The sequence below is a fragment of the Scaptodrosophila lebanonensis genome, unplaced genomic scaffold, assembly GCF_003285725.1.
Source record: "Scaptodrosophila lebanonensis strain 11010-0011.00,11010-0021.00 unplaced genomic scaffold, SlebRS2 tig00000001-arrow-pilon, whole genome shotgun sequence".
NCBI classification, from domain to species: domain Eukaryota; kingdom Metazoa; phylum Arthropoda; class Insecta; order Diptera; family Drosophilidae; genus Scaptodrosophila; species Scaptodrosophila lebanonensis.
In genome coordinates this window covers 23,097,726-23,110,643 of record NW_022060529.1, presented here as the reverse complement: position 1 = coordinate 23,110,643, position 12,918 = coordinate 23,097,726, and the positions used below count along the sequence as shown (strand labels likewise).

General features: G+C 40.4%; 1 protein-coding gene across 3 annotated transcripts in view; it reads right to left on the bottom strand.

The window, feature by feature from the left end:
• Window positions 1-12,918, bottom strand: part of LOC115633798 (ubiquitin carboxyl-terminal hydrolase 36) — a 76,219-nt gene that overhangs the window by 14,399 nt on the left and 48,902 nt on the right. For 2 of the 3 annotated variants that reach the window (XM_030531279.1, XM_030531280.1), the window contains exon 4: window positions 11,028-11,096. The exons of the other annotated variant lie outside the window; for it this stretch is intronic. In XM_030531279.1, coding sequence (XP_030387139.1) covers window positions 11,028-11,096 — 69 coding nt within the window. The remainder of the gene's footprint in view (window positions 1-11,027; window positions 11,097-12,918) is intronic. 3 annotated transcript variants of the gene reach the window in all.

The window sequence follows — 12,918 nt, the reverse complement described above, 5'->3', positions numbered from 1 at the left end:
TGATTTGAGAGATTTACTTCTAACAAAAAACTGAGCTATGTTAGGAATGGAAAATTTGACAGTATTCAGTTTCAATTATTATAAAAAAATTGAAATTGAAATTGTTAACATTTTGCCCTTTTTAAAATACGAAAATAGATTTCAAATACAGATACGAGTAGCATATAATGTTGCAAAAAATAATTTGAAATATAGATTGTACTCCAATTCGACTCGTTAGTTCAGAAACGGAAAATGAAATTACACGATTTACTTTTTAAAAAGGCGTTATTAAAATATGTATATATTAATATTGTGGAAGTAAAAGAGTGTCTGGAACACAAATAAAACACGAACGGTATTACAGAATTGTAACAGGCGTCTTATTCAATTGATCGTAGACTTAAAACTAAATCCCGCTACACGCAGGCAGCTCTCATGCAGCCCGCAGGCTCACACTGCATACGAGAGAGTATTTACCGTTACAGTAGTAAGAGACTCGCCATGAGAGCCAACAGTGCTATGATATAGGAGAGGCCGCTGGCCTGCCACATTATTAGAAAGAAAAGTAAGGAAATCAAAAGCCTATTTAAAAGAATAATTTAAGATAAATTTACATTTAGTTTATTTCATTTTTACAAAATTCTCAATCGGTGAGAAGCAACATTTTGTTTGACAAGTAAATGCCAAACTTGTTTCTTTAAGGAAGACTTCAGCTAAATAACAATATTTTTCTTTCAGTGTATGAATGAGTGTGTGATTCTGCGAGCGTACAAGTGCAGACAGCAGACAACAAGGGGGCCGTCGTCGCCGTCAGAGTTTTGGCTGTTATTGTTGTTGTTGTTGCTGTTTTGCGCTTAAGGCGCCACTTGTGCCATTTGTGTGCTGGAATGATGAACGTGTTAATAAAATTAGATCCAAACATGGCGAGCTACTGGCTGCCGGGTAACACTTTGAATGGCCTGCCCAAGCCCCAAGAACAACGCTTGTGACGCTATTTCTGGCAACTGGCGCTGCTGCCGGCAGCTGTTAACAGTTGGCAGTGGATCTGCTCCAGCCATTGCAGCGGCACGCACACCCTATTCAGACCCCTGCCACCACCACCCAGCAAAAGCTTGCACGCATAAATATTCATTGTGAACGCTGCCCATAAAACGGGAGCGGGAGGCACAGAAAGGCAGGGCACCAAGTTGGGGCAACTTTGGGGCAAAGCTGGGGCAGAGCTGCGTGCCGAGTGACAGCCGAGTTTATTGATGAAGTTATAAAATCAAGCATGAATTTTTTATTAATTAATAAAGCCGCTGTGTTGCATAAAGTTGACGTTGTGGGGCAGCTGGCAAGATAGATTGCAACGCGTTGCGTATTCGCCGCATTGGTCAGCGTCACAAATCACGACACGCTTCATTTCTTTTTTCTGGCGTTGTGGATGGTTGTCCAAGTTCAAACAGAAATTTGCATAAATTTCAATTAGCACGTGGCATTGGTATTGGGGTGCGGCTTAAATGATTCAAGGCAGCACAGAAATTAACAAAACAAATCCTGGCAACATGTTGCACTGGCCCTGGCCCGAAAAAAAACATGACCAAGTTCAGGGGTTGCTGCTACATGAAGATCAAAAAACCATTTGCACCCGCAGCACTCACTTCCCATATTTCTTTTTACGATAGATGACGTGGTGGTGCTTTAGAGTGGTGTCACCAGCAACCACCCAGAACTCATATTTTGCAGGGGAGTTTATTAACATTGGACATCATACAGAAATGACAGACAAAATGTAGATTTCTTAAGCGATTAGAGATCAGCTGGGATGGTAAGCCTTACAATATAATCCCAACTATTGCAGCGGAAATTGAAAAGCTCAAAAGGTAAAGGCGCTGTTGTGAGGTTGAGTGAACACGATGATTATTAATTAATATGAAGCTTTAGCAGTGGGTGGTGCAGAGATTAAAATTTCATGTTGTCCAGGATTATAGAAGGTGGGCTGCTCTCAACCATCGTAGAAGGAAAATATGACTCGAAAATAAATTTATCGTTCTATGTAGAGAATGTTTAAATTTAAGGGTCCGTTCGACTTATTTAATAACTGAATCTATAACGTTGAAATACTTTTATTCTCATAACAGGGGCCATTTCTATTCCCCATCTATAATCAACAAAATGATTTCAAGTATAGAGAGGTCTTAAGCCAAGCAGACCAGATATCTATGCATGTATTTTCTAATTAGCTAAGCTTCGGATTTGCTCTCCCCCTTTGTAAAAACTAAAAAGTTTTAGCGAAATAATCTTTATACAAAGCAATGGACGTATTTGTTTGCCAGTTCCTTCCAGACTTCAAAGTAATAGCATAACTTAAGCTTTAATTGCCTTAGGACGCTTAAGAATCGAAAGTTATAAAAGAGTGGGTAATAAATAAAATTAATTAATGCTTACCATCGCTATAGCTCGTCTAGATTTGCATGACACTCTTATTGTTTTTGCGCTTGTTGCTTAAAGTCGTGCAAGCATAAAACTTTCAGACCACAAATGCGTAAAAATAACAACCGACCAGAGCTGGATAACAATAGCAAGAACCGGCAACAGAAAAGTTCATTGAAAGCAAAAAACGAAGACTGCACAAACACACACACACATACACACACAGACGCAAAGGGCTGCACTAACTTCTCACAAATGGGCTGGAGCCGGCGTTGTGGACAACACCCTGGCGACGGCAAATGTTTGTGTCTGGGCAATAGAGCCCGTGTAGTCGCCAGCGAAAAGTAGGAGTTGCATAAATTTGGGGGCTACAGCACAAAAAGTTCGAGCGTAACTCAAATTAGAAGGCGAGATATAATTCTACGAAAAAGTAATGTAGACGGTGTACAAAAAGACTGGAAAAATATGCCCGCGACCGATATAAGCTTCCGGCGCAACGATGGCAGCGAACCCAAAGCCGGCGGAACACTGAAAACGGCAAAACCACCCTTGGCGTTGAATAGCATTCGCAAATGCCGGCAGCCATCGGCACGGCGAAAGGATGAGTACAAAAGCAACAGCGTGAATTCGCCGCTGTGAGAACGACTGATAGAAACAAAGTAAGAGAGAAGGCAAGAAAAACAAAACAAGGCAGACCAGGGGTGCTGTGTCTCCCAAACGCTGCCGATCAGCTGTGAGGGCCAGTAGCGCGACTCGTACTCATCCTGCAGCTGCTAAAACGATGGCTTTTTGAAGCATTACTTGGCCTCAGTGGGAGACGAATTGGCTGTTTTTAATTTAATGAACCGCGACTGCGACATGAAACGAGACATTCAGTCGGAGTTAGAGAGATACATATATTCATATAGACAGGAGGACAGGAGTGTCCTGGCAACGGTCGCGCGCTTTGTATTTTATCAACAACAGGAAAAAAGTAAACATTTTGGCAGATGTGCCAAGGGGTTGACTCAGGGACTGCCTGTCAAGGGTAGAACGCAACTCCCTCCACAATATCCAAGGACTTCGCACACACTAAAGGTCATTTCATGGCTGACAAGGAAGTGAGCTCAGTTCGCGAAATTTTCAAATTTCGTACATAAGCGCAAAATTAATTGCATTGCACTTTTTGTCAAGAGGTTTTCATTTATATGCCAACCTTGGGGTTCGGCTAATACTTTATATATGCATGTACATACGAGTATAGTCGTATAGTGGTGGTAGTTTTGACATTCATATCCTTTGTGAGTGGAGCGAGTGGGTGGCGTATGAATCACCGCCTTAAAAAACTGCGAGATATGCGTTTTAATGCTGGAATAGAAGGGTCAATATGGGGTGGATTTATAAAACGTAAATAGGCATTAATAAATATGAAACAATTTTGCAAATGTAACTAGACCCCTATGTCTGTCAACGGTTTAAGTACTTGAGCCAACATTTTTGTCAAGCTTCAAATATTTGTGTCCATGTACATAAAATATTAGATATCAAAGGAATGTAGGACCTATCCTAATCAGAAATGAATCAAGCCTTAAAGAGCTTTGTTTTATATTTCTGCTGAACTATTTTCCCTGATAAAGTTCGTTCTGACTTTAGAGTACTAGAAATGTTGGCGGCTTTTAAATTTCAATTATAAATAAATAAATAAATATGTTATCAGTAATTTAATACTTTTTAACAAGTTTCTAAATAAAATGTCATCTGAATGCTATTTTATAATTTATATCGATAATTTTGAATAAAGTATTACAAATACTTATTTCTTCTTCTAAATAATTTTTACTTAAAATTTTTAGTATTTAGAGAGACCGAAAACTGGTACGAAAAATGGCTATTCGCCGTCGAATTAACATTAATTTAGATAATATTTCATTTTAATTATGTAAATACGAGTACATTTTTATCTCCGAACATTAAACCATATTTGAGATGGGTGTGATCTGATCATAGAGGAAATAACTTGGTGTTAAAGAAGACTCTGAAGGGTAAAAGTTCAAAAAAAAAAAAATAAATAAAAAAAAAATAAAAAAATAAATTAAGTCTCGAACTGGTAAGCGATATTTACCGACGTGGAATGCAATTCTTGGCTGCTAAGAACTGAAGAGCCTTCTCCTGAGAGGTCTCCCGAAGAGGGGACTTTTCGTTTCAATATAAAAATAACTTGATTCACTCTACTTCAGTTTTTCAAGCTCTGCTAATTTGTTCTTGCTTGCAACAGATCGAATAAAATTGATTTATTTAAGAGCTTTCCCCTCGGCTCCGACGACGTTAACAAATTGTGTTTCAAGTGCCTTCTGAGATCATTATGTTTTGTTTCGTTTTTCTTTGTGAATGAGATGTAACCCTCAAGGTTGCCCTTGCATGAACCAAGAAAATCTTTAATTAAGCGAAGGTCGCTCCGTAAGCGAAACAAGTTGCCGGCTCAGTGTCGGACCCAGCTCTGAACAGCTGCACCATTCAATCAAGTGGCGCACTCCGGGGCACTCTAGTGGCAGCGACGCTGACGGCGCCTTCATTTCCGAGTGAGTAAACCGTCAAACGTTTGTGACAAAATTATTAGCAATTCAAGTTGGGAGCAGAGCCAAAGAACTCCATGCAGCCAGAGAGTAATGATGATGAAGATGGCGATGCTGCTGATGAGGAATGGATCAAGGGGAGGGAGAGGGAGACGCTGAAGCTCATAATAAAAGCGCGCATGTTGCGACTTCATCGCTGACTTTCAGGCTGGTTGAATGGGTGGCTGGTTTGCTGGCTGAGCTCTTGAAACAGGCAAAGTGCCACTTGAGGCAGCGCCGATGCTGCCGCACCGAAGTGGAGGATGAGGCGTGGAGGAGGCCAGCGGCCAAGTCAACGTCAACCAGAATTGTCGCCTTGACAGTGACAGTTTTTATTCTTTTCAATTTCTCCGCTGCTCTCCATTTTTTTATGTTGTCTTTTATGTTGAATGCAGCTGAGCTTATTAAAGCGCAGATTTTTATGGGGCGTTCTTGGAATTAAAAATTGAGCACGTGCTCATTGGCGATGAAGATGTTGGTGTGGAAATTTCTGCATTGTTGTTATTGTTGCGTCAAACTCGACTGTGACGCTTCTCAAGCAGTCAACAGGACGAAGGGCGCAAATGGGGGCGTGGCATGCAACTGAATTCAGGCTTGGTTTGACAGGCGCGTGTCGCAGCATGAAATCTTAGTCTAAGTACCAACAATCATTGTTGTTGTTGTCCCTAATATTGCTGCTGCAATTCGACTCCCAATTGGGGAAACTGTCAAATAGTACGCTGTGAGGGTTGGCTGCCAATAAATAAAGCCAAAGCGTATTTGAAATGTTTCTTTTTTCAGCTTCATTAGCAAATGGCTTAGCCCAGCTGGGAATTGGAAGCCACTCAGTGTTCTGCACTCATCCACTCCTCGCTGCAGTCTGCAATCAGGAGTGGCAAACTTATTGACTTCGCCTGAGATTCATTTGAGTAACACTTGTGTATTTTGGAACACTTTTGAAATTTTGCATTTCCGAAAATATGCAGCATTTGCACTTCTCTCTGCCGGCGTGTTGATTTATCACTGATTAAAAGCACACAAACAAATGCCACAGTTTGCTGTCATTTTTTAACACTTGCTCTTGCTCTTGCCTCGTTCGTTCATTCATTCATTCAGTGATTCATTTATTTGTTTGCTTGTCCGTTTTTTGTTGCTGTTGGTTTGTTTGTTTGTGCCTGGGCAGGCATTTCTAATTTCATGTATAAATATTTGAGAATTTTTCATGTCGCTGGGCTTTAGGCGGACACAGCTGTCTGTCAGTGGAAAAAAGATCCAAATTAACAAAACCAACCTCATGGTGCTTGGATAAAGCAAAAGGATTAAATGTCACATCAGGCGGAGAGGTGAGGGAGTCCAGTCGGAGTTCCCATTGGCAGCCCACTTCGGCTCGGCTGCTGCAACAAAATAGCCAAACAGCAACAGCTGTCAGCAATTTGAGCAGGGTTAAGAGCCCGGCCTTCAAGTGCTTACCACTTTCGAGAAAACTGAGGTTGGGAAAGGAGACGGGAAGTCGCTGGTGGAAATGTTTAGCTTTGCAGCACGCAGACAATGCCTTTCATGGCGGCTAAGGCAGCTCTGCATAGAATTGTAAGTTTCTTTGATATGACAGAGACTGTAGAGAATGGCGAAGCGGAGAGCTCTCTAATAAGCTTAAACAGTAAGAATGTGTAAGAAGATTGTAAGCTTACCAAAATAGTAGTTTTTTATTATTTTTTTTTTTTAAATCTGTTAGAATATTTGAATTAGCTTTAGTTAGTTTTAGTTTCTCAAAGATCGATGGCAATCTTCTTTCTAGAATGTGAGTGAAAAAAAACAGGAGAGAAATTAATAATTCCGACTGTTCGGACATGAAATACTCTGCACCCCTTGGCCCAAAAAAACTGCGCATAGCAGAAGCAAAAATAGAAAAAATAGGAACCCGCTGCTGTAGTTTGCGGGCGTAAACAAATCATTCTCTAATAGCTTTTCTTAGGATGAACAGATTTGGATGAAAGAGAAGTTAAGAATTCAATTAAAATTAGGTGTAAAAGGTAAGTTTATGTACTTTTGGGAATTGTGGAGAATATTGACGAAATTCTGTAGCTGGGGAATGGGAATTTCAAACGTATATCTACCAAGTTTTCTTAATAATAATTGTTCAACCGTTTCTGAAATCCCAGACAGACGGAAGAAAATGTCTAAACTGTTTTGTCTTGCTGTTTTTGAAAAGTTTCTTCTCAGTCTTGTTATATACTTAATTTTATATACTATTTATTATTCTGCATATATTTTAATGATTACCATGTATATGCTTGAGAAGTTAATGATTTCACGATTATTGCACCACTTCTGGCTATTGATATGGATCGAGATAAAACCTACCCTAGAAAGTAAAGTAAAATGGCACATGATTCAGGAAGTGCATGCGAGTATAAACTTGATAGCACCCATACTATAATCTGATTAAAGTGTAGTCTAAGCATCTTCCTCTCTCTGTTCGATTTGCTAACCAATCTTCGAATCCATTTCCTTGGCGCAAAGTCTAGCCAACTTTCCACTAATTAAATGACAGTCAATCTATTTGTTTACAAACATTTGCTTTGCGGTCCCGACTTGTGGTTGGCTGGCTCACCCAGCGGTAGACTGACAATTTGCTAAGCTGGTTGACTGACTGTCAGTTCTAGCGCGAAGAGCTTTGCATAAAATAACAATCCCTATCCCCATTTACGAGTGGCTGTGGTTATGAGCTGAAATCCGATGCTCGGGCCGATGAAAATGGCGAATCAATTACAGTTGATTACAAAAAACTTGACGGTCGTCAGTCGGTCTATATAACGCCAATGTTCGGTGTGGGGCTCATTATTTGTGGCTGTCGTATAATTCACTCAAGCATGGCCATTTGCTAAAATGCTCTGCTCATAGCCAGCTCCTGCTCCCATTCCCACTCCCACTGCCACTGCTGCTGCTGCTGCTGCTTCTGTTCCTGTTCCTTGAGCTGTAACTTTGCCAAATTAGAAACAGATGATAAGAGCATGGCGAAGCAGAAGATAGATATTCATTGAATCGTGCCATTTATTGCATGCCACATGGCAGCCAGAGAGCCAGAGGCACTCACCCACTCACCCACTTTTGCAACATTCACACTTTTGGCTGACTTGTCATTGTTGATGTTGTTGTAGCTGTTGTTGTTGTTGCTGTTGCTGGATTGCTGACAAGCAAAAGCACAAACACAAATACTCGTACAAGCCGAAAACTCGACGAGCTACTGATATGCCAATAACAATAAAGCACACACACCCACCGGGCGTGGCAAGGATGGGGCGGAGGCAGCGCCATTTGGGGGAGAGGGGGCGCGAGACATAGACTAAGTGAATACGAAGGACAACAGCCGCAGTGGGCGGCAACGGTGACTGCGGCAGCAACATAGTTAATCGTTATTTACAGACAGATAAAGTGCACAAATATTGTCGAAGGGCGGACGCAAAGGATACGTTAGCTTGTAGCTCATGCAACCACCAGAAATGTCGAACGAGGAGCAAGTGGGAAAAAGAAAAATTCGCATACTGCCCGAGCAGGGCCACATCGCGTAATCGGATTCCCATGCATGAGGCTTGGCAATGGTGCGACAGTGTTGCCTTTTCTGGAGTGATAAGGAGCAGTCCTGGCCCTGCCCTGGCCCTGGCCGTGTCATAAATTTGCGCCTTTGCCTGCCGCAAACGTTGCCGCTTCCGTCTGGCCTGCTGCGCTTCACAGGCACCGCATTGACAACTCAACGAGGAGGACGGAATGGCGACAACGTCGCAGAAGAAAAGAAAATAAAATCAGACTTTGCCCAAAAATGAATGTACTTTGTACTTTGTGCCTTACGCCTTCCATGTTTTTGTCTTCGCTGTTTCCTGTGAGGGATGGGGGCGGCGGTCGTCAGCAATTCCGTTGCGGAAATCATCGGCCATATAAGCACTAGAGCATCAGTCGTAGACATTGGGCCAGCTATTTAGAAAGATTCGCCTGCTGTGCCTTTTCACACCATAAACTCGACGCGTTTAACTCGTTGCCCATTTATTTTTGGGCCAGAACAGGGTGTTGTCTTCAATTCTGGTGTGCTCTTGTTATCAAATTCAATTACCTAAAGCCGGAAATGCGTATGCTGGGAGCAGACTTCCGGCCGTTAAACTTGGGTTAACTAGAAGCTCAGCTTGACGATTATGTATCTTAGATGGCAGTTTAGATTTACTTCTAGATTTGATGGACACATACGAGTATAAGGTAAGGAGTAAAGGCAACTCCACTTTGGAGGGTCAGCGGCAGACATTAAATAGGTGGAATGAAAGCAAATTAACTTGGGGCTATGTGTTCGCATGGCTTATAAATTCATCAACGAATATCTCTCCAAAATCATTTCCTAAGAATGCTCAACAGATACTTGTAGTATGAAAGAATCATTGAAGTTATAACTGTCGTAAATACAGATTCTAATTATATACATACTTGCAAGTATTCTTGTAATTTTATAGGGTTTATAGGGTCTCTACTTTTTTTTAACGTTTGTTACCTCAGCACACGACTAAGTGGACTGATTTGAATGATTCTTTCTCCATTTGAAAGCTGGTGCTTCCCGAAGGATCCAATTTCAATTTGGTTAAGTTTTGATAATGGCATCCATGAGAAAACTACTTTAAACATACTTCATTTAATCCAAATAGCTGAAAATTCTATTCCTAAGCAGGATGATCTTTCTTCAAAATCATTCTCGAAACATTAACACTCTAAAGACAAAAAAAAAGCATTCACTGCACTAGACCTGAACTCACTTTTTTTTGTGTGAAAATTGTATATTTTTTAGGGTTTTGTTTACTTTTTAATTTATTATTCGTCGATAAATAGATAAATAAATTAAATACATTCGAGCTTGGTTTTCTGCAAGATTTGCTTAAGTTCTAGCTTGTTCTTCTAAATATTCTTTTGAAGAATCTTGAGATTTTCTGAAATTCTAGCTTGTTCTGCTAAAAATTCTTTTGAAGAATCTTGAGATTTTCTGAAATTCTAGAGTGTTTCTTCCACAATCTTCTTTTGAAGAATCTTGAGATTTGCTTAAATTCTAGCGTGCTTCTTCCAAAATCTTCCTCTGCTCTGGTACTAATAAGTAATAACTTTCAATAACAACGATATTTAAAACCTAGCTACCATTTTGTTTTAGACTTCGCTTTAATATTCGTTGGCTTCAATTAAATAAAGCAAGTATTTGGATATTTCTAATGCATGTTTTCTATATCAAATGATTGAAATAGTTATATATTAATCGGATTTAAAATATTTGAAGCATTAGAAATAAATTGTCATTTCATATGCTGGAAAGCTTGGTACCTCCCAGCAAATTGTGGTCGGACTCTGTAGGCATGGCTTTTGAGCTTGTTTTGAAAATTTCATTTTCGGACTCCCGTGTGTATTGGTGTGTAATTTAAACTTGTAACTTTTAATTACCGACCTGGCGACCTTGCTTGTAACATTTGTGGCCATTCGCTTGCTGTGTCGGGTCCCACGATATGCAAAGCCTGGAAACTCAGCTCAGCTCAGCTCAACTCAACTGTTTGTGTAGTGCTTATGTGTGAGTGTTTGTCGTTATAGCCGACCACATAAACCACAGAGCGCAAATGGCTGTAAGCGAAATGCCAACGGCACGATTAATGGCCCAAAGCAACGCCTACAGCGCGTCCAGCAGAACTGGACGCAATGCCAAATGGGCAGCCGCAGCAGCAACAGCAGTTGCAAGGGCAGCCCAGGCGGGTAGACATGTGAAGCAAGTTGAACTTAATACCCCAAAAAGCACAAACACATACATATATACACGCACGCACACACACACACACACACATCCTCAGAATAACCGCAGTGTCCGTCACAGGAAATTAAAATGCTTGCCATAATGGACTCGAATGTGGAGCAAAGAATTTTGCTTGCTGGATAAGTTTTGGTGCCAATATCCGGCGTGCATGCCATAACGTTTCAATTGCCGTCTACTGCTTGAGGCAAACATACTCGTACTCTCTATATGGATACTAATAAATGTATCTTGTGGATACTCACTTTATGGAACTGCTCCTGCAAACGCAGCAGCGCGCCTTCAACTTCGATCAAGCGCTTTTCCAAAACATCCTGCAAAAACAACAAAATCAAACTGAAGCAAAACAACAAATATACATACTTCTAGTATATAGGGTTCTAAGAAGCGGGCCGGTTGCCGGGAAAATTATTGTGCAAGGGCGTGTGTGTGTGCGAGTGTGTGTGCGAGTGTGTGTGTGTGAGATATGGAACAATGCGGCGTATGCGTGATATGTGTGCGCAAACGTTTTGTACAAAAAGCGAATGTTAGCAATAAACAATTAAACGTATTAGAACAATATACAACCAAGTATTAAGCATAAATACATAGCTAGGAATAAAGTCACAAGCGTGTTTAGCGAAAGCAATTCTACTTAATTTATTACCATGTAATTGTTTGAATCGCTTTGAGGCGTAAATAAAAAAGTCAAATCATTGAACTTTTCGCAGACATTGTTGATATTGAAGTCGGCTCCGCAAGAGTCCACACGCGACTCATGGGAAGGTCTGTGGCAGGTGGGCGAGCGCATTGCCTGCAGTTGTTGCAGGTGTGCACAGCCGATAATTCACTAAGCTTGGCGTGCTACAAAATGTAGCACGAACAGTTGAGAGTGCCATAAAAAAATAGAGCCAAAAACCAAAACGAAATCACACGACAAGGCAGCATTAAACCATCATATAGTAGAAGAAAAGCGATTAAAACGCATGCGGGGATCTCTTTAAGACGATTTCTGGCAGTCACAATGGAAATGCATTCGACGGCCACGTGTGGGCGTTGCAAGCTAAGCAGGAAATCGACTTTTTATAATTAGACAATGTGGCATTGTGGCATATGCATTTTATGGCCAGTTGTCGCCAAGTCTGGCGTGCAAGTTCAAAAGTTGCTGCGGTTCAAGAAAGTCTGACAAATGTTAGTGACATCGTAAAAATACAGACATAAAAGGTTGCTAAAAGGTTGTTGTACGAAGAAGTACAACAAAGGCAAGAAACAACAACAACGACAACAAACAACAATAGCAGCAGCAAGTGCGTCGAGCAGGCTCGTAAAAAATATAGCTTAGCTTAGCTTAATATTAAAAATTAGTTGTGGAAGTTGTAAAAATCATCTTTATGCCTACAAAGTTTGTTGAATAATAAAAATACAAAATTTATTTATATTTCTTTTTCTATCGCTGCTTAGCTTCATTTCCTATTATTTACAGTGACACATGGCTTTTGGTTTAAGTAATTAATAAGCACCAACTATTTTGTTTGCTGTAGGCTTAAAGTCACGATCGGAAAAATAAAGTCTCCCCTTAAGTTGCTGGAGGAACGCTCTTACATGCTAAAGATCTGTTCTTGCTATCATAAAAATGTGTTCACGTAATTTAATTGCGTCAGTATTTGTGCAATATGGAATGATGATGGAGAGCTGGTGCTTTAAAAATGTTCTATCAGAGAAAGCAAAATGTTCCTCAATAATAAGGCGACTTGACGGGGTAAACTTTCATTAAGTCTCTCGAATATGTTCTTAATTTAACAAACTAAAACGCGACTGCAGAAGGGCTATTCAATTAAAAAGCTAGGTTATTCTCAATACCTCGTATGTGTGGTTTTAACCTTTAACTTCATGTTTGTTGTGAGTGCTATCCTTGTCCTGTTTTATAGTACAGTGAAAACTCTCTTGGCCCAAAAAGAGTGTCCACTTAAGGGGATACTTAAATACTTTATTCACCGATGGAATGTTTTAGAAAAAGTGTCCGCCGAACAGAGTGTCTGGATAACAGAGGAGTCCATTAAGGGAGATTTCAAGTACGTTATGAGTTGCATTAATTCTATTGTGAAGAAACCAAACTCAAAACTCATTACTTAATTTCTAAGTACTGAAGTACCTTAA